The 22,984-nt window shown below is 43.1% G+C and overlaps 1 protein-coding gene across 3 annotated transcripts in view; it reads left to right on the plus strand.

Annotated features, from left to right (window-relative positions):
• Nucleotides 1-22,984, plus strand: part of maml1 (mastermind-like transcriptional coactivator 1) — a 35,413-nt gene that overhangs the window by 6,634 nt on the left and 5,795 nt on the right. For all 3 annotated transcript variants that reach the window (XM_083980403.1, XM_083980402.1, XM_083980404.1), the window contains 2 exons: nt 11,078-12,541; nt 22,154-22,477. In XM_083980403.1, coding sequence (XP_083836529.1) covers nt 11,078-12,541; nt 22,154-22,477 — 1,788 coding nt within the window. The remainder of the gene's footprint in view (nt 1-11,077; nt 12,542-22,153; nt 22,478-22,984) is intronic.

Below are 22,984 nucleotides of genomic sequence, written 5' to 3' on the forward strand. Positions count from 1 at the left end.
TTGTATCATAGTGATCTATATAGTCTTTATCACAAACTAAAAGTGTCACTGATGTAAATGGTCACAGCTTGACGTGGCGGTGAGGTATTGAAAAATATTGAGAAGGTCTTGAAAAAGTCTTAAAAAGGTATTAAAATTAACTTCAAGATTCCTGTACCTGGATAAGATTTTTGTAAAGTGACAGCAGTAAGTTCAGTGAAACTGTTTTTTTTTTTTTTATGTTTTAAAAAACTACTAATGTAACTCAAATAGTCGTAGTATTTAAAGAGCTGCTCTCTTGTTATGGATAAGATAATCATGTGCAAATGAATTGCCACCTACAGTTGTCAGGTAAATATAAAATTTGACATGATGCGAAAACAGTCTGAAAACTCCCAGCTCAGTATTTCAACTTACTTATTTCCACTCAGTATAAAAGCCTCTCAGACGTTTGCTCCTCTGTGTTACAGTCTGTGTCTCCCAGCTTCTGTCTGTGGCCACACAAAGGACAGGTGTGTGTTACCTGAAACTCAGCTGTTAGAAAACAGAGGAGTGGAATGTAGAAGAATCCAAAGTCCATCTGATAGAGTCGCAGCAGGTGAGCGTGAGCCTGTCCGGGAGCATTTAGACGGTTTTTAGACTGCAGGACTCCCAAGCAGGGTGCAGATCTGGATCGGTTCTGGATCAGGACTGTAACCTGCCTGTTGGAAAACCATTAACCTTCTGCAGGGTTGGCCACCACTACTTCAGTATTGGGGAAGACGCACAATAATAATCTACCAGTTACTATTACTTTGCACCTTTTCCACTACTACACAGTTACAGCTCTACTCAGCTCGGCCTGACTAGGTTTAGGTCCTTTTCCATCACAGCTGAGTTCTTCATAGTTCCTCCTTAGTGTTTTGATTGATATCTTTATTTCGATCATGTAAACGACAATGTAAAAAAAATAAAAAAAATAAGATAAAAATAATAATATAATAAGTGAACAGCAAAAATGTATACACAAAAAAAAAGTAACATCTCATAAGCAACGCAGTTTACATGAGCGAAAAGGAGTAGGAAGAAGTATAAACTTATCTAATCCTACCCCTATAATTTTAACTAGGCTATATGTTCTAATTAAACATTTTACACATTACACATTTTAATCCAAATAGTAAGTAAGTAAGCAAACACCTTGTGTGAATTATTCAATGTACCTCTGGAGAATCATTTCTTTGTCTCTTTTTAAACATGATTACACTCGAAATGTTTTTGATTTCAGTACTCATATTATTCCACAGTTTTACTCCACAAATGGTGATACAGAAACTTTTCTTTGTTGTGCGAGCTCTACCAACCTTTAGATTTGATTTCTCTCTTAAATCATAACCTTGCTCTCTTTCGTGAAACATTCTCTGAATGTGTGTGGACTGGGTCGTCGTATCACGGTGGCTACGGCCGTGTTGTCTCGCTCTCTTTTTTGTCTGCTCTCGTCAGCTCCAGACCCACTCATCTGCAGTGCACCTCCATTACGGACCATAGTGTTGTTTTCCACACAGCAGTCAATAAACTCGTGTAAAATAATCAATTCTTTCAGGATTATCTGAGGTGGTTTAATGGTCTTTCAAAAGTCTGTGATCATCATTGGGGTGACCAGGTGTACAGGTCCTTCAGGAGGTTCTGATGACCACCAAGTGATGTTCTAGATGTCCGTTGGCGTGAAGTGATGTTCTAGTGGCCATTGATGAAGCCAGTGTTTACCCTAGCTTTTTTGTCTTGGGAGGGTGGGAGTGGATGAGTCCGTTCCAGCTTCTTACTGGGTGCTTTGGGTGGAGGGCTCCAACAGTTTAGGACTAGTCAGACCAACAGGTCCACTCGGACCACGACTGGCTCCTAGATTTCCCGTTTTTCAAGGGGGGTGGGGGCTGAATGGTTGGGGAAACACTGGACGTCATAGCAGTTGTTGCTTTAAGTGGTTTGTAGGTCATTCAGGAGTATGTGATCATTATTTCAGTATGTATGGGTTCTGTAGTAGGTTCTAATGATGACGTCTGACGGGGTTGGAGAAGCCCCGTAGCGTTCAAGGAGGTGTTAGGGTCTCTAGTGGTTCTGGTTTCTGTGTCTCTGAGATTCTAATGGTCAGTTCTTTCTGGATTATCTGATGTGGTTTAATGGTCCTTCAAAATCGTTTCTGTGACCAGGTGTACTGGTCCTTTAGGAGGTTCTGATAACCACTTAGGAGATTCTAGAGGCCCGATGGCGTGAAGCGATGTTCTAGTGGCCATTGATGAAGTCATAGCAGTTCTTGCTTAAAGTGGTTTGTAGGTCCTTTAGGAAGTTCTGATGACCATTGAGGAGGCTCTAGAAGTTCCTTGTCAATAAACGATGTTCTAGTGGCATTTGATTAAGTCATAGGTCTTTATAAAGTTGTTTGTAGGTCATTTAGGAGTATGTCATCATCATCATTGAAGTATAAGGTTCTTTAGGGGGACTGATGACCACCAAGGAGGTTCTTGAAGTCCAGTGGCATGAGGTCATGTTCTAGTGGCCATTGATGAAGTCATAGCAGTTCTTTCTTAAGTGGTTTATTGGTCATCCACGCGTTATGTGATCATAATTGAAGTATTTACGGGTTATTTAGGAGGTTCTGATGACCACCAAGGAGGTTCGAGAAGTCCTTTGGTGTGAAGTGATGTTCAAATGGCATTTTGTTAAGTCATAGTTCCTTCTAAAGTGGTTTGTAGGTCATTCAGGAGTATGTCATCATCATCATTGAGGTATTTACAGGTTCTTTAGGGGGTTCTGATGACCACCATGGAGGCTTTAGAAGTCCCTTTTGATGCTATTTTAGTCTTTTATTGGTCATTGATGAAGTTTAACAGTTTTTTTTTTAAGTTTTCTAAAGTCTGTGGTTGTTTAAGGGTCCTACCTGAGTCTATGATCATCACCGAGGAGGTGTTTTTGATGTTCTTTAGGATGTTCTAATGACCACAGAGGAAGCTTTTAGGATCCTTAATGAGGTGCTTGTGGTCACTGAGCAGGTTGTAGGGCTGTAGTGGCTGCTCAAGAGGGTCTAGTGGTCACTGGTCACAGCGTAGAGGTGGAGGGTCCGATAGGAAGAGGTTGTAGCGCCGGTCTCTAGAAGTTTCAAGAGGTGGTTCAGGCTTTAGAGGCTGAAATAGGGCTGGACGATTAATCGAATTTTGATCGTGATTACGATTTTGGCTTCTCACGATCATAAAAACACTGTAATCGAAGAAAAACGATTATTTTTTTTGTCTATTGGTGTTTTATTCTGAAAAACACACATGCGCGCTTCCGCCCCCGCCCCCACGCCTGCACTGCACTCCTCTCTCTCAGTTAATGCTGTGGACGAGTCCACTCGTGTGTTGACGGCGGCGTTTAAAAATCAGCGCCAGTGAAGAGAGAGCAGCGGCCACCGCTCAGGACGAATGAACGGGAAATAATCATTTAAAACACTCGCTCGTCTCCTCAAAGCGGCCGCACAACAACAACCCTCCTCCTCTTCCCCCGGCCCGTAGGCTACATGTGCATATGTTTACAAAGCCGGCAAGGAAGCAATCTGTAGAGCGGCGGATAACATTATACGATGTTACGACGTGTATTTGTGTAGTTTAATCTGTCATAAACAAGAGATCACTTATGGGGCGCGTCAAAAAAAAAGAAAAAAAAAAGTTATGGGGTGCGTTTGTGACGAGAGCTGGGACAGCGCAGTGGGGCGGAGGCTCTGATCTTCCCAGGTTGGATTTCATCCCAGAGACGCAATAAGCGACACACACGGAAGCAGAGAGCCTCCATTCTCCCTCTTAAGTTAAACCATGACAATTACTCCAAATCTGTTTATTCTAGGTAAAAATGTAGAAAAGTTCAGCTAAACACCCTGTATAGTTTCTGCTGCTGGATCATAAAACTTTAAAAAAGTTTCGTGATTTCAATATTGACCAAAATAATCGTGATTATGATTTTTGCAATAATCGTCCAGCCCTAGTTTCAAGAGGTGGTTCAGGCTTTAGAGGCTGAAACCAGCTACAAAACCGAGGGAAAATGATGAGTCGGCGTCACCGTAGCTCAGGATGAAGCTGCTCTCAGTGGGGACAGACCTGGAGTCCTGGGACGTGACTCAGTGTGAACAGAAAACCCCCCACCGCCCCCTCACCCGCTGACTCATCACCACGTCGCTCCTCAACACCGACACTGTCAGGAAACGCCTCCTCGCTCTCACCTCGGCTGCTGGCTGGATCGGGGCGGGGCCAGAACAGCACCTCATGTTTTCACAGCAAACACAACTGGAGTTAAGATGCCGAACATTTTAATATTTGAAAGCATCAGATAAGTTTGTGTTTGGGGTCAGAAACCTCAACTACTAGTCAATAAATGTGTTGGTATGAAGAAAAATAACGCTAAACAGTTTCAACACTTTAATGATACGTTGGTTTCAGCTTCTCATATTAAACTGTTGAAAACAAGACAAGAATAGACACAACAAGGGAAAAATAAAAAATGTGAGAAATTCAGTCAGGAAGAGAGGATTCAGCCCGACTACGATAAGCTGACAGAAACACACAACATATTTAGGATTTTTGTGGCAAAGCCAGAGCGAAAGACTTCAGGATTAGTCACTGTGAAGATATTGAGCCTTCATTTATTTGTCTGTTTAACCGTGAGGTTAAATATGCAGAATCAACTGCCTCAGCCCGGCTTTAGTTTCATGTCATTCTGACACAGTTATTGTTTGAACGAGCGCCTGTTTTCCACCCTGTGGTGGAGAAACATTAATGTGCTGAGGATAATGAAGCCTGCAGCTTTCTGTCATCAGTAGTAGTAGTAGTAGTGGTGGTGGTGGAGGTACAAGTTTTAGTAGTACTAGTAGTGGTGTGAGTGGCTTTAGTTTTCGAAGTAGCATTGGTGGCTGAAGTATAAAGACCCGTAGTAACAGTAGTGGTATGACTTGTAGTTGTAACAGTTATTTTTATATTAGTATAGTCTAGGGTTGCACGGTATACCGGTACTAGATTGGTACCGGGGTACTAACGCATTTAAAACGGTACCATACTGCGCTTAGATGGGACCGGTACTTTCATTCTGCGCCGCGAGCAGCGGTGACGTCGCCGCGTGAAGTCGCCGCATTGTAATTTGAGCCGCAAGGAGCGAGAGAGCGAGTCACAAACGAAGCAAGGTGCTTTTTATCATTACCGTTACAGCGCCACCTGTCCATGTGCCTGTGTTTGTGTTTGTGTGTCTGTGTGTGTGCGCCGCGTGCGAGAGAGAGACGGCCGCCACAGCCTCGTTAATAAGTTTTGTTTTTACCGCGGATCACCACTGGCTGCATGCTCTCTCTGTCTCTCTCTCTCTCTCTCTCTCTCTCTCTCTGTCTCTCTGTCTCTCTCTCTCTCTCTCTGTGAGTGACGAAGCAGCGCTACGGAGAGATGATATTGCGTTGATGGGGGTGGGGGGAACAGAATCAATTTGGTCTACATATGGGAAACAATAGGTGTATGTTTGAGTAACATGAACATTTGTGTTTCATTCTATAAACTACTGATAACAATTTCTCCCAAAAATTACAACTGGTCAAAATAACAAAAAAAGATGCAGTGTTTTCAGACCTCAAATAATGCAAACAAGTTGATATTCATGTTTAAACAGACATTTTTTAATTTAGGAAGAGTTCAGATTAATATAGATGGAATGTTAATCCTGCAGCAGCAGTAGCCTAACTGTTTACTGATTTCCTGTTTTATGGTCCAAAATTTTTCTATTAAAATAAAGCCAATAATGACATTTTTTGTGTTCTCTTTTTATGTGGAAAAGTACCGAAAAGTATCGAAAAGTATCGTAAAACATGTTGGTACCGATACCGGATATGATTTTTTTTTTGGGGGGGGGGTGTTGTTCAGTAAAAGAACTGATTGTTCAAACAAGAATTAAAACTTGATAATGTCCTTTTAATTGTATTATTTTGCACGGATGTCTGCTTATGACAAAACAAAAATACTTACATATATATGTTTGGATATGATACAGCTTGTTTAAATTACCCCCAATTTCTAGTTAATTCCCATAAATTCCCATAATTCCCGTGGAAAGTTTCCAATTTGGAGTATTTCCAAAATCCCCCAGCTTAACTTCCCATGGAAAGTTTCCGGAAAGTTTCTGGAAATTTACTGGAAATTTTCCCTAAGTAGCAGTAGTGAGAGCAAAATAGGACATGTTGTGGAGTAGTAGTAGTAGTAGTATAGTAGGAGGACTTGTAGTTGTTGTATTAGTAGTAGTAAGAGCAGTATAAGACGTGTAGTTGTAGTAGTGGGATGACTCGTAGTTATAGTACACTTTACTCCACTACCACTTCACTTCACTTGCAGACTTCCAGGGACTCAAATACCCAGAATCCCTCTGGTTGTTGCTTTGATGATGTAGAGGCTTTGTGGCTGTGTCAGACCCCCCCTCCCCTCCCCTCAACCCCCCTCCCAATAGATGGCAGTAGGTCTTTTGTTGTACCCCGTCCCCCCACCCCACATACACACACACACACACACACAACTCTCCCACCCCAGGTCAGTAACCACGGCAACCGGGCAGGAGGAGTCCGACCAGTATTTCAGGTTTAAGGAGTTCAGTGAGTCACCAGAGTCTCTTTTTACTACAGGTCTCTCTCTCTCCTTCTACTGAGGCTGTCAGATAAATGCAGTTTAAAATACAATAAAAATGGGAATCATCATCATTATAAGTTTCGTTTCAGGCCTGATCTCCCTCTCACACACACACACACACACACACACATATACAGAGGCCGAGCTGCCTAAAACAAGAGACAGATGGTAGATGGATGAGTAACCAGCTCAGAAGTGAGACTGACTGAATTCACTCCGTTGTTTCTCCGTCTTTTCCCTGACACTGATTTGAAGAACAACGAGGCTGACCTGTGAGAAACTCCTCCCGACAACGACACACAACGCACGCACACACACACACACATACCTCGGTTAAAGTCTCTGTCTCTGCACACCCACACAAGTCAGAGAGCGTTTACAGGAGGGAGACGCTCTGCTGGGAAACTCACAAGGTCACTGACCTCTGCTGTAAAAAAAAAGAAGTGATAAATGTTTATAGAAAGAGTTCATTCCCCACTGAAAAAGATGACCCCAGATAATGAATAAACTGGAAAATAAATAAAAACATGTTATGGTTTTTTTAGAAGCTGCTGCTGTTGCTGCTGCCGGAGCCGGCGGCGGCCAACAGGCTCAGAGACCAAATGTGTTGATGCTGCCATTTTGGCACCGGTCGGGCTAATCAGGAAATTCTCAGCATATTTGGAGGAAGACATCACCTTTCTCCACATTGTGACGCTGCTCTGCTCAGCGAGGCAGAAACTTAAACAAACTCCGTATCTCTGGTGTGTGAACATTCACTGTCCAGCTGCTTCTCACACCTGATATTGATCACAATTGTTTATTGATTATTATTATTATTTAACTTTTGTTTATTTCAATTCTCTTTTTTTTAATTATGATTTTCCATGGTTCACAAACATGTTCATTCACATAACGTTTCACTGTTCTCCTCCATTCATCTGTGAAGTACAACTGAATCACACACAGCAGCATATTTGCAATTCCATAAATGATACAGATATGAATGAATGATTGGTCCTCCATCAATAATATACAGGTGCAATGTCATGGAAACATTTATTTATGTCAGTAATTCAAACAAAAAGTGAAACTAATCATTAGATACATTAGGTCCATTACACATAGATTGAAACATTTCATGTCTTTATTTATTTAATTTTGTTTAATTGTAATGGTTATGGCTTACATTTAATGAAGACCTAAAATTTTGTATCTCAATAAATTTGAATATTACAAAAGACCAATTAAAAAAAAAAAAAGCATTTTACTTTTCCATGATATTCAAATTTATTGAGATGCACAAAATTAAGATTTAAACTCCCTAGAACAGGAATGCTGGGGTGCACATTTGTCACACTAAAAAAACACTGAGACATGGCGTTAGATAAACGATGGTCGAACCGGTGTGACATGCATAATCCATCTTTTCCATCTTTTCAAAAACAGATCTTGTTGTAGTTTTACGGCAAAAGTAATTCTTTCCATCTTAAAAACGTCATAAATGATGTCAATCCACTCATCCACTGTAGGTTTTTCTAGTTATTATTTAACTTTTAATAATAATTATAAATAGGGCTGGTCCCGGTTCGATTTGATATTGATTCATTTAGAGATATTTCAGTTTTAATACCAACTTTTTTCTTAGTTATGAAAGAGATTTTCACAGAACTAAGAAAGATGTAACTCTCTAATCTGGTGCATTATCTAAAATATCAATGTTTACATAAAGAATTGACCCAAAAGCAGTTACATGAATGTACATTTATTTAACACGACCCACTACAGAAGTAAACGGTCCAACTCTTCAGTACAGTTGTGGGTGATAATCGCGATCGCGCAGATCGGACTAATCGGGAAATCAATTTTTTTAAACCCAGCCTTAATAATAAGTAGATACCACACTCTGCTGTTTTCTTTGTTAAAGCAGAAGTACGCGGAATGTTTGTGTTAATATAAGTCTTAAATAGTTATATCTTCCGACAGCAATCACTTCTATAGAGTGTTTGGTCTGAAACACGGGTCTGTCAGTCACTCTGCTCTGCTGTAAGCCGAGGAGAAAACTTTCCTTCTATCCTACAACCTTTGTCCAATGAGGAGAGAACAGCATAAAGGGGCGGTCCTCTCTGTGTGTGCAGCCAAGGGATGCGCCTGAATGTGGTGACGTAGGGACGAGGGCGGGGACTGCTAACTCCATCGGCTGACAGGAAGTTAGACAAAACCACCGGATCGCTTACTTCTGCTTTAACTGACTTCAGGATGAGCTCGTCTCTCATCATCACGGATCATTTCCGGTCCTGTTTTCCCGGCCGTGTCCACCTGTTGGGTGGTGTTCCTGGAGACCACAGGTGTGAGCAGGATGTGATATTGATAATAACCACACAGCAGCGCAGAGAGAGAGAGAGAGAGAGCGAGACCATGTGAGGATCAGCTGATGTGGTTTGAGTCGGGCAGCGCAGGAAGTTCTGAGTGTTCCCATTAGATCCGGTGGGTCGTGCTGCCTGCAGAGTGGGCAGATCTGATCTGCTGACTGCTCTGAGGAAGCTCTTTGTTGTCTGCGTTATGTAAGGCAGCCTGCAGCTGATTCTATTAACAGCAGCGATCACTGCTCGGCCTCGGCTCTCCCTCTCTCTGTGTGTTAGTCCGGTGTCCACTCAGCTGCAGCGCCCCCTGCAGCTCACAGCCGACCTCTGCAGGCACTGAAATAGAAAAAATGTCATGATTCAAACAGCTGGCTTTGTTACTCAGCTACACAAATAACCTCATTTCATGATGCAAACATCTAAATTAAGACGCTGAGCTATAACTGGAATTAATGCTTTAATCAATTGGCCGAAATCTGATCTGCTGCTGTGTTATGTTAATAATCAGCCCATTGTTCAAGTGAAAAGTTGCAAAACAGCCGTTTGTTTTTAGCATCTTGAAGCGGACAATCTGTTCTGCAGAAGAGTTTTGAAGAACAGGACATTAAAATAAAAATAAATAAATAAAAGAGAGAGGATGTGGTGCTTACATTTAAATTATGTTCTTGTCCAGATTGAAATTATTAATATAATTGCTGATTTTACTACATTAATATGTGTCTAATTGGGGAAAATACTGTAGTTTGAATATTTTAAGACCTGTAAAGCAACTCGCAGAACTTTTTATCATCTTGGTTTAAGTTTAAGATTCTCCTCTTTTCTATACAGTTCAAATTATTGTTCAGCAGACTAGTGATTAGTTTTGGACGTCTGACGATTCACATTCATGTCATAGAAGATAGATGGCTCTTTCACATACTGTTAACATTTCTATTTCCTTTTATATTTCAACAATTTTAATATTGTTATCTTCTCATCTGCTCATACTTGCCCAAGGACTACAGGTGGGAAATGAGCAAACACTGCTATAACCTGACGACTGAAGACATAATTTCTTGTCCTACAAGATCAATGTTTATTTGTGTTGCATTGTCCCTGTTTTAAATAAATAAATAATGTTCCTATTCATATTCATTATCCTCACACACATTGGCCCTGTAATGACAGATGACAGATTCTTTGAGTCGGGCTTTTCACATTTCACCACAGTTAAAACAAAACCAAAAACCCCAGCAAATTTACTGGTTGCACATGCGCAAGTAGATGTAAAATCTGGAGCCCTGACTAAACAATAAACAAGTTTCACTAATTGATAGTAAAAATTATCATTAGTTTCAGCCTCTTTTTAGTAGCAGGAGTTAACTGCAAGAACAATAATGAGGAAATATCAATTTAGTAGAATAAACCTGCAACACAATATGTAAAGTTGAAATAATAAATATTTAACTTGTTAAAAACAATAAACTATATGTGAACAGCACCTTTCATACCTGGACAACTAAAAAATGACTGACATTGAATGGTTACCATGAGAAGACATTAAGAAAATAGGGTTAATCAATTTTAATTGGTTTATTAATGTTGTATAATGTAGTAGCATCCAAATCCATTTATTGTTGTTTAAATCTTTGTTTTATAATTGTTACGTTGTTAGAGGGGTTAACATCTGGAATAATTGTCCTGAAAATATTAAATTATGCCGTACTCTAGTCAGCTTTAAAAAACTTTATAAGAACAACATAATTTCTCGTTACAGTATGGAAAATTAAGTTAAATGATTTTGTACTATTTTGGGTTATGCGCTGTGTACAATTCTTTATTTTGTTGTGATCAGAAATTTAAGCGTACTGATTAATTTCAAATGTCTGTGATCTGATCCTATTGTATTAATGCGTATATATATATTTTTTTTTTTTTTATTTAATTTTTTTAAGGTAAAAGGGGTAGGGGTATATAAGCTTTGGCTTCAACCTACACCCTTTCCGTTATATAAGCTTGATATACCGAAATAAATAAATTAATTTATTCATTCATAAATAACGTGTGTTGTTTGACAACGTGTTTCTAAACTGTTGTTGTTGTTTGTGTTTGTTGCTGCAGCTTCAGGAGACGGTGAAGAGGAAGCTGGAGAGCGCCGGTTCTCCTCTGGGCCGGGATCAGATCAACGGCTTCGGCGACGGCGGACACTTCCCGCCCAACAAGAAGGCGTGTTTGGACAACGGCACCGCCAACGGCTCGCCGCTGGACTCCAAGCTGGGCATCACGGACGCTCTGCTGAACTCCAACGGGACGCACCACCACGGGCCGTCGGCGGGGGGCGAGTCGACGGACGGCGGCGTCGGCGAGCCGGGGACGGACTTCCACCGGAAGGAGATGAAGCAGGAGCCGGACGACATCCTGCCCATCATGCCGCCGTCGTCGGGCGGCAACAACAGCCTGTTCCCCGACCTGAACCTGAACGAGCAGGAGTGGACGGAGCTGATGGAGGAGCTGAACTGCTCCGTGGCGTACGAGGACATCCAGGACATTCTCAACGACGGCTTCGAGGACCGCAAGGACCCGCTGGAGCTGGCGCCGACTCCCGGTGGCGGTGGCGGCGGCGGCGGTCAGTCGACACAGGGGCTGCTTCCTCCGGACCTGGCGAGCGTGAAGTCGGAGTTCTCTCCGGCGGCGGTGGCGGCTTTCGAGCAGGACTCTCGCACCGGCTCGCCGCACGTCAGGTCCTCCTCCTCCGGGCCGCCGCCGCACGCCACCAGCTCCCCTGTCGCCTCCTCCTCCGCCTCCTCGCCGGCGATGCCCCCGTCGCAGCAGCAGCAGCAGTCCGCTCCCCCTCCCCCTCCTCCCCCCCGCCACCCGCAGCCGCCCCCCAACCACCTCCTCCCGCCGCCGGTGGCGCCGAAGGACCTGTCGCCGGCGCAGCAGCTGCAGCAGCTCGCCGCCCAGCAGCAGCGAGCGCAGCAGCAGCAGCAGCAGCAGCAGCAGCAGCATCTCCACGGTCAGATGCAGCAGCAGCAGCACAAACCGCCGCAGCAACCGGGCGCCAAGTTCCACGCCCAGCCCCCCCACGCCCACCCGCCGCCGCCGCCGTGGTCCCAGATGGCGAGCGCCTCCCAGAGCCCGTTCGGCATGGACAAGCCCACGAGCCCCTCGCTGTACCCGCAGGACTTCAACGGCGGCGCCCAGAAGCAGCTGCTGATGCCGGGTCAGGCCGCCAAGGGCTCGCCCAAGGCGGGCGGCGCCGGGGGCTACATGCCCGGGCCCGGCGGCCACCCCAACATGCTGGGGCACCCGAACGCCGGGCCGCCGCTCAGCCACCCGCCGACGCCGGGCGCTCAGGCCCAGGCCCAGGCTCAGGCTCAGGCCCAGGCTCAGGCCCAGGCCGCCGCCATGCTGAGCTACAACAACACCAAACCCCTGACGCACTTTGAGGCGGGGCCCGGACCGCCGCCGCGGCCGCCCAACACGCAGAGCCAGAACAAGGCGGCCGTGCTGACGCTGCTCCGACATCAGCAGCAGATCAAACAGAAGAACATGAACTTCCGCCAGCACATACCACACACACAGGTGAGCAACACGCATACACACACACACCTCATCACCGCTTCCGTCGTTCTTATGATTTCACCTGTGACTTAAAGGAGAAGTGCAGTTTTTTTTTTTACAACCTGGACCTTATTTCTGGCATAAAATACTGACTTTTTTCACCCACACTTTTCAATCTCTTAAAGGGGACCTATTATGCTCCTTTTTGCACCAACTAAAATAGTTCCTGGGTGTCTTAAATACATGTCTGTGACGTGCTTCGGTCAAAATACCCCAAAGATCAAACATCACAGCATTTTCAAAAACAGGGCTCTGCAAAACGGTCTGTTTCAGTGGCCCCTCCCTTTAAATGCAAATGAACCACTCCCTCAGCATTGCGTTACCATGACGATGTCTACTACTAGTGCCCATACTGATTTGGCCAAAATGTAGTATGCAAACAAAAGCTAAATCTGCAGTAGGCAAATTGCCAGATCTCCAGTCTGCATCTGACCAGTCTACATTGTGTAATGAAATGTGCCCATGACCGTCTCACCCTAACCAAAGATGGATTAGAGTAGTCTTTGCCATGTAGGCTACTGTAACCATGTAACATGTAATATAAAAATGCAAAAATAAATATATAAAATAAATTAAAAATATATGCAGACTGGTCAGTTCATTATAAAACAGTTATTTATTGATGTAAATGTGGTGATTTGTGCACATAGACTACAGCAGCACTGCTCCTCTCCTCCTCCTTCTCACAGCTTCACTTTTCATTCAAACTAATCCAACTGCCACAAGATTTCATCAATGAGACCAACATTCTGCTAAATAGACTAACCACACGGCGGTAAACGTCTAAAAATCCCGCGGGTATGTTTATTAGCGATGGTTTTCTCTACCGCGATGGTTTTCTCTACCGCGATGAGCATGGACGCCTGCCCGGCCAAGGAGGCCTGCAGACGGGCTCTGCCTGTGTGAGGAACCGCTGCATCTCCGGAGCTCCGGTGCTCCGGTGGTCCAGCGTTACGTCGGTCCGGCGAACAACGTCGCCCCGGCGGTACGTCGCTCCTCACACAGGTACAGCTTCACTTACATGAAACGTCGGCGTAAACTTCTAAATAAAACTTAGTAAAGTGACGCTACAGCGCTAAAACATGCAGGGAAGAAGCAGGAAGTGCTCCGCTCCACTCTCCGCTGTGACACCAGGCACAACAGAGCAGCATGGGAGGAGGCGGGGCCGGCTGGAGCAGAGACCTCGGCATGACCATGTAGGGGAGTCCGGCACGCCATGACGTTGATGCGAGCTCATGTAAAAAAAAACTCAGCGCAACCGAGTGTAACAGGTGTGCAGAGAAATCCCAATTATCTAGCAGGGTTTACCTCCAAATGCATTAACCTCAGGATATGACACTTCCACGGCCTCTAGAACCATTATCCAACATTTTAAACATATATAAAAGTCTGAAAAGCTGGAAAAGCATAATAGGTCCCCTTTAACTAAAATATTAAAGCAGAAGTAAGTGGAATGTTTGTGTTAATATAAGTCTTAAATAGTTCTATCTTCTGACAGAAATCACTTACATATTGGTCTGAAACACGGGTCTGTCAGTCACTCTGCTCTGCTCTGAGCCCAGGAGAAAACTTTCCTTGTATCCTACAAACTTTATCCAATGAGGAGAGAGAACGGCATAAAGGGGCAGTCCTCTCTGTGTGTGCAGCCAAGGGATGTGCGTGAATGTGGTGACGTAGGGACGAGGGCGGGGACTGCTAACTCCATCTGCTGACAGGAAGTTAGCCAAAACGACCGGATCACTTACTTCTGCTTTAAAATGATCAATGAATAAGGAGTTTTAAAAAAACAACAACAGACAGATGTTTCCACAGCAGCTGGCAGCAGCACTATAAAACATGTTATTACGTCAAAAACAGGCAAACTGATTAGTTATTACTAGTATTAATTGTCATAATTTAAGAAAATGTTGCATCTTAAAAGCAGAAGTGCTGTTTTTTTTTTTTACAACTTTCTGGCATGAAATACAGTCGTTTACTCACCCGTATAACTTTGGTGTCATTAGGATCCTTCAGATGATATCTAGATTCATCTGAGAGCTGCGTATATCCACATAGTGAGCGTGATCGGGGCAGCTCCTATTTAACTCATTGAGTGCCAACCACGTAATTTCTCGTTTTTCGTTCCCATGCGTTGAGTGCCAAAAACGAGATTTTTCGTTTTTTGCTTTTTTTTTTAATTATGAAAATAGACACTTTAATACACATTATATGTAAATTTGGGGACTCTACGACGAGGAGAACTGAAATAGATGACGATCAAAGTCACATGACAGCTCATGATCTGGAAGTTTTTATCATAACTCAGCTCCTGCAAACGGAGTTCTGCATGTGGATGCAGCAGCTGCTCTGCTCTCACCTGCGCTGCTGCTCCAGCTGCTCGAGCTGCTCGGAGCAGAAACAGGAAGCTCTCAGCCGACTGTCCCGCCCGGTCTTCATCTAGAGCAACACCGTGTCCTCCCCAAAGTCCTCCCGCGGTAAAATCTGATGGTCTCTGGGTCAAAGCAGACCGGCATCACCGACCCGTACCACAGACGGACCGCGACCACCGGCGGGACCGGTCTTCCCGAGCCGCGGTGGCCGACTGACCCTCACGCTCCGCGGCGAGAGGCTGTGACACGGCACGGTGCGTCTGTGTTATTGTTGTTTAGTGGCGCCCCCCCCCCGCCCCCGATGGTGGTTTTGTGAATAGAACAACAATTGTTGTGTATATTTATCTTATACGAGCCCTTTGATCCAGAAATGCGAGTGTCAGAAGAGTGACAGGCACAAACAGAGCAGCTTTCATAAAAGACGCTCTATCTCCTTTTCTAGAAAAAAAGGAGGGATTTTGGTGAAACCCAGCCATGTTTAGCTTGACTTTTCTCAGGAACGGAGGCACGTAGAAACAAACGGTTTGTGGCCATTTGAAGGATAAAGTTAAACCTTTCAATTGAGCTACAGTATGTGTTGGTGGCAATAATATAGAATACACTATGGCTCTAAAATAAAAAGTCAAAAATGGTCTAAATTGCCGGTACACTTGACTAAAACTTTGGAAAGGAGCGCGGCACTCAATGAGTTAATACATTATCTGCTGTGAAACGCGTGTTTTTTTACGATTCACTCGTGCTGTTCCACAACAACACCACCAGTTCCCTCTATCCGCAGACATGCACCAGTTTGTGGTTGCTCTCTCTGCCTCCACATCCTCCTGTCAAAGAGCTGCTCATCCGTAGACAAACGTCCATCATATAATAGTGTCAAAGTCGTCGTCCACAACCTCAAAATCTGACAAATATTCAGCCATGTTGCACAAAACTAGCAGCAGCAAATTCCAGGTAAAAAGACCGTCACAGAGTGAATGGGCCTTTTTGTTCTTTTAAATTGCTTCATTAACAGTTATATACAGAACAATACTGTTTATCCAGTGGTGTTATAGTTTTAAAAATGATATATGCAAAGAGGCAGAGTGAATGAGCCGTGCTCAGAGATGACATCATCCAGTTCAGAGGTCAGTAGGTCAACATACAGACCCTGAATGACGATAACAGGAAACTCCGGACTCAAAGGGAAACAGCACTAGTGAATCATAACAACATGTTGGTGAAATGAACAAGTTTCATGGCAGATAATGTGTTATTTAGAGGCTGCATCTCGGTGCCCCAAACACTCCCATTATATGGATATACACCATACATCTCGTATAATGACACCAAAGTTATCTGGGTGAGTAAGCGACTGTATTTTATGCCAGAAAGTTGTAAAAAAACGGCACTTCTCCTTTTAAGATGCAACATTTTCTCAAGTTATGACAAGTAGGCCTAATACTAGTAATAACTAATCAGTTTGCTCAGTTTTTGACGTAATAATATGTTTTATAGTGTTGTTGCCAGCTGCTGTGGAAACTGGTAAAACATCTGTCTGTGACGCTCGTTTGAGGAGCTTCAGTGATCTGTTGTTGTTTTAAACTCTTTATTCATAGATCATTTTCATATTTTAGTACAGAGTTTGAAAAGTGTGGGTGAAAAAAGTCTGTATAAAATGTCTCTTTATATTCAAACACAGTGCATAAGACTTGTCACCGTGCCAGCAACAACCACGTCATCTCTTACGTTGCAGGGAAGATGTTTTCAAAACTTTGTTCTATCGAAGCAGGTGGCAGACTTCACTATCTGAAGCTCTTCTACTAATTAAAACTGGACAAAGCCTTCTCACACAACATCTCTGCAAAACAGGACATATGGTTAACAAAGCTGAATGAACACAATTATATGTTTCCATCTAAAAGGTAAAACAATAGACAAATACAAAAACACTGAACAATTAATTACACAAATTCTGCCGTCGTTTTTCACCCAGATCTTCTTGGAGTCTGATTGAATAAGTCTTTTGTTCTACATGCAGTTGTTTTACAATACTGTATTAACAAAAGTATCTGTAGTGGGGCCGTTTTTCTGGATCCAGCATTTTGAGATGACCTTTATACTTGGAGCCAGCAAAACCCTAAGAAGATAAATATCAGTTTTACTCAATCCATCCAAGATAGAGAGATGTGAATGATGCATTGATATTGATACAGATCTTTGCCAGTGATCTGTTGTTGTGTATTTTTAAAACGTATTGCAGGGCTGCAGCTCACTCTTTTTCATTCCTGATGCAGTGTAGTGTAGCTCAATTCGATTCCGATTCACAAGGTTTCGATTCGATATTGATTCATTCGGAGATATTTAAGTTTTAATACCAGTTTTGCTCGGTTATGAAAGAGTTTTCACAGAACTAATCCTGCAAAGATGTAACTCTCTAACCTGGTGCATTATTGAAAATAATAATGTTTACATAAAAAACTGACCCAAAAGCAGTGACATTAATGCACATTTATTAAACATGACCCACCCCAGAAGTTTAACAGTCGATCGCACAAGACTAACAGAGGAAACAGGAAATGGTTTACAATAATAGATCGATCTAAGGATTTTATGAATCGATATCGGATCTTTCAAATGAAGATCGATATGAATTGGAAAATCGATTTTTATTAAACCGAGTCCTACTTGTGGTGCATTGTCAGCACCATAAGTGTTGTGTTGCCACAGAAACAACCTGGACAACAAAAGTGACATCATTAAATTAATATTTTTTGTAAGTAAAACTGACTAAAGCCACAACAATTAATCGAACAATAATCGATTATTAAATTAATGGTCAACTATTTTTATAATCTAATCATCGGTTTGGGTGGTTTTTTTTAAAGGAAAAAAGTCCAAATTCTCTGATTTCAGCTTCTTAAATGTGAATATTTCTGGTTTCTTTGTTCCTTTATGACAATAAACTGAGTTTCTCTTTGGTTTGTGGACAAAACAAGACATTTGAGGATGTCGTCTTGTGGTTTGGTTTGGTTTGGTTTGGTTTGAACACTTTATTGACCAAACAACTAATTGATTAATCATTTACATAATTGCCATATTAATTGATAATACAAATAATTGTTAGTTGCATCCCTAAAACTGACCGTTCACACTGAAAAAGCAATATTACAATATCAGTATGTGACCATATAGGCTAATCACACAAATCACAGATATGTTTTTTTGCATATCGTGCAGCTCCTTAGTTCCAGCAGCACCGACCCGGCTGTGTTGTTTACATCGACACCGACCGGCGCTGGTAAATTTCCTGCTACAGAGTCGTTTCACTCTGGTTTGCTCACAGACAAAAGCCCCACAGCATCCATCCATGCTAACATCACAACGCTGCAACAAAAACAAGTGTACAGACTGATCAGTGTGTTCCCGCTCTGCTTTCATAACCAGGCCAGCACCACATTCCTGGACACACACACACACATACACACACACACACATTGGTTCATTCCTCTCAGTTGTACAAAGGTCTGCAGCTCGTCTTGTTTTATTCTGCACGCCTCAGACTCCCTGGCTTATTTTTGACGGTTAACATTAGTATTAAATTTGATGTATCGTGGTGTTCGGAGCGGGGCGTCTAATAAATAAACCCAGGCTCTGGCTCCGCACTCCCACACAGCTGTAGTGGAGTGATGTATGATGGAGCTGAACGGCCCGAACAATGAAAGTCTGTTGCAGCAGCAGAGTCTCCTGCTGGCTGATCCAGTCTGAACACAGCAACTCCTTTAGAAACGCTCCGCACCAAAAGAACCGAACAAAGACCCGACGCTCGGCCCCGTTTTTCTCAGATGTTGGGTTCAATGTCGACAGAGCGGACGTCTAGAGGACAATCCGTGGCGATCCGGACGTTGGCTTTTTTTTTTTTTTTTTTTTTTTAGAGCCGGTTGGAGTCTTTTCAAAGGTGAGATCAGAACAACTTCAATAAAAAGTAAAAACACTGGTCACAAAAAAGGGAAAAAATTGGCGTTAAACTGTTTCCAAAACATCAAAACATGGCCGAACAAAGAGAAGCACTTTTGAAAAATACAAGATTTGACAACTAATAAAACTAAAAACAGGAGACGAGTGTCCTTCCAGCATCCCATAAACACATCATAAGGATGAGTTGGCCGCTCACAGCCTCACAGGTGAGAGCCAGGCCGAGGAAGCCAGATCCGTTATTGATCTGGTTCTGGGTTTGCTTATAGGCAGATTTTTGTGTTTAAAAAACATTAAAGGGATAGTAGCATTTTTTTTAAAGTGGGGTTGTATGATCTACAAATAGCACCTAAGTACTTTAATTGCAGTAGAAGACTCTCTGCACTCCTCCCGTTAGCAACGCCAGCCCATAATAGCCCTGCCCAGAGATTTACAACATACAGGGGCTGTCCCATTTCTCCACACTTGGCTCAGTGCGCTTGGTTACGCACACACTTTGGTGACGTTTTGCCGGCGGAACGTATATTTGCATACAGTGTGCAAGCATGGATTAAGTGGTCAAGCGTGTGGGGGGATATTTAAAAGCAATCGGGACACACTTGACAAGTGCAGCCTGTGCCGTTGCGCACAGCACACTAGCACAACTACTACACACACACAGCAACAGTTTTAATAAACCGTGCTGTTGGATCAGTCTCATCGTATGCGCAAGATTCAAATCATTAATGTGTAAGCCCAACTGTAAGTAAATAAAACAAACAAGAAAAACAAAAATATAAAAACATGAACAGAGCATAATTAATATAAAATATGACATTAAAAGGTCATAATTATGAGATAGAAAGTTAATTTCATTTTATTGAGATTAATTCAATCGCATTTCCTAAACGTGACTTGTGGCTCTGGGTGACGGCGGACTTCACCGTGGTGCATTGTGGGATTTATACTTGGCCAAATACCGCTCGGATGCGGTCTTACCATAAGTGTGGGTAAAGTGCAAATCAAGCGCGCTGCACTTTCGGTCGTTGGAGAAACGGGACACACTTGCGCACTGACACTAAGCTCATGAACGCGCACGCCAAGTGCCCAAGCGTGTAAGTGTGATCAAGTGTGCGTATTGGGACAGGCCCACAGTGTTGTGAACAGACCCAAAGAAAAAATGTAAATGATGTCCTGAAGGTGGCGTTAGAGCTATGGTTTGTTTTCATTGATATGAAAATCAAACTTTTTTTTTGTAATTTCCTTTTTATTGCTTTTTAACAGCGCAACAAAAGGAGCAACATATGTGAACAAGAACAAAACATTACATGAACCACACACACAAAAAAACATAACTCACAAAGAAATGCTTACATAAACTAAACTAATCCAAACATACAAATAATTACATATCTACATGCACAAGGTTATAAAAATCAACTTTAAACTGTGTTTAAAGTGCATTTCATGAACAAGGGAAACTCGGTGTGCTTTACAACCTGTTATTACAATGCAATCGCAAAGTGCAAGTACAGAAATAGATGATGACATGCAATAATAGTGGAAATCAAACAGGAAGTGCAGAGTGTACAATGCCCATCTTTCTACAAACACACACAGGTGGAAATGGGCCGTCCTCTGGAGAGTAGGAGTGACACCACTGTAAAATCAGACTGACGATCATTAAAATCACAGGTGATGATCTTAGATTTTTAATGAAAATACATCTGATACAGGATAGAAATCCATAATGACAACATACAAAAGAACAAAACACAAATACATCGTCAAAAACCTCGATAATCCATACGTAATATCACTTAAATACATATAACAAGATAATCTCCCACATTAAAAAGAAAATCCAAGTCTGCAAAAGTCACCATCTTGCTTTATAATTATATAGTACATGATCTGTGGTGTTGACATGATTATCCACAGTGACTCCCAGTCAGACTGGTGTGTGTGTGTGTGTGTGTGTATGTATGTGTGTGTGTGTTTGTGCTGGTTTTGAGTCCAACAGGTGCAGATGAAGACCAGTGCAGAGCGGTTTGAGTGGAGGTGAAGTCAGGCTGCAGCAGCGAGGCCTTTTGTTCAGCTGCTCTGCCTCAGACCGGCCTGGGCCCCACGCTTTAACATCCACCGACTCTCTCTCTCTCTCTCTCTCTCTCTCTCTCTCTCTGTGTGTGTGTGTGTGTGTGTGTGTGTGGGTCAAGCAGCTGGTTGCTAAGGCTCACACAGGGGGGTGAAGGGAGGCGATGACAAAGCAGCCTTTCATATTCTCTCCCTCTCTCTCTCTCTGTGTATTTAAATATAGCTGCTGCTCCTGCTTGTATTTTTCCTCTGAGCAGGCGGGACGTTCTGTTCCTGCTGCACTTTACACTTTATTATCACAACTGTTGATCGCTGCTGCTGCTGCTGCTGCTGCTGACGCCGCCACCTCAAAACTTTTCTCTCTGCACTTTTAGTTTGTGTTTACAGCACAACCAAACACAGCAGCAGCAGCAGTGTCAACTTTCACCGAGTTACACACACTCACTCTGTTTTTGGTTTTATTCAAGCGTTTCTCTGGCTCCATCTTGAGCACAAACTTGATATTTCCTCCTCAGTTTGTTCTTTACCAGATATTAAAAAGGGAATAATATTTATTTAAAGGGATAGTTCAACATTTTGGCAAATTGGACCATTGCCATAATCCCTATAGTTTTAGGGGTAGTTTTGTTACCTTTAATTGTCGGTGCAAGCTATTTTTAGAACTGCAGAGCAGAGCCGTGAGCTGCTCAGAGCTACGCTACGGAGGCTCATGGGATTTCTTGGTTTCCCTCATCAAACTCATCAAATACACAATCCAACTATGAGCCTATGAGATAATAACAGAACGTTACCAGACAGAGTTGTTTGAGAGGTAAATACAGAGACTGCTTGATGAAAAACTGTCCCTGAAGGCAACGCACATCAGCGGTTTTGCATGAATTTATGAAATTAAAACAACTCTGTGTGGTAACGTTCTGTTATTATCTCATAGCGTGGTGAATGTGCAGGTCACAACTTGTCCACCAGAGCGTTGTGGAGTTGTTGGATTGTGTATTTGATGAGTTTGATGAGGGAAACCAAGAAATCCCATGAGCCTCCGTAGCGTAGCTCTGAGCAGCTCACGGCTCTGCTCCGCCGTTCTAATAATACAATTTGCCAAAATGTTGAACTATCCCTTTAACGACCTCTCCGTCTCCCCCTGTTGGAAACATGAAGCTCTAACATCTTCTTCTGTTCTTTCCAGGACCAGAACAACTACCCCGCTCCCCCCCACGGCCCCGGCCCGGCCAACACTATGTCGTCGGCGCCGGGAAACAACGGCATGCCGACGCAACCGGGGGCTAACGCCATGGCAGGTAACCACGGTAACGCAGCGTACATGAGCAGCCAGGCGGCGGCTGCAGCGGCGGCTGCGATGCTGAAGCAACAACAACAACAACAACAACAACAACAACAACAACATCAACAGCAGCATCAACATCAACAGCAGCATCAGCAGCAGATCCTGGAGCAGCAGAAGCAGCAGCAGCATCAGTACCTGCAGAGGCAGCAGCTGATGGCCGAACAGGTGAGTCGCTCCACCTGGCCTTCATGTCGGTTCGTTGCTTCCAGAGCTGCAGCAGTTAATCGATTCAATCAACAAGTGGTGCACTGAAAAGTAGCGGTGTGCATTGGCACTGCCCTCACGATTCAATTCGATTACGATTCAGCAGGTAACGGTACGATGCGATTCGATTCTACGATGCATTGCGATGCATCAAAATTCTACTGCACACAACATGACTAATTTTTCATCAGTCATGAGATATTGAACAACAGATTTTATCGGCTGCTATGTGTGTGTTATCACTCTCCTGTATCTTTGACATAAATGTCATTAAATAAAATAAAATTGAATGGTACAGGGTATTGGATTTGGCATTTTCAAACCTGAAAAAGAAAACATAAATCACTTCTAGGGCTGCCCCCAAAAATTAGCCGACCAAAATTTCATTGGTCGATTGGTCGCAGGAAAAAACCAACAAACCTTTGGAGCCGTGTCTTGTCAATATTAACTCAAAATCAATATGACTGA

This window comes from Trachurus trachurus (assembly GCF_905171665.1).
Source record: "Trachurus trachurus genome assembly, chromosome: 10".
NCBI classification, from domain to species: Eukaryota; Metazoa; Chordata; class Actinopteri; order Carangiformes; family Carangidae; genus Trachurus; species Trachurus trachurus.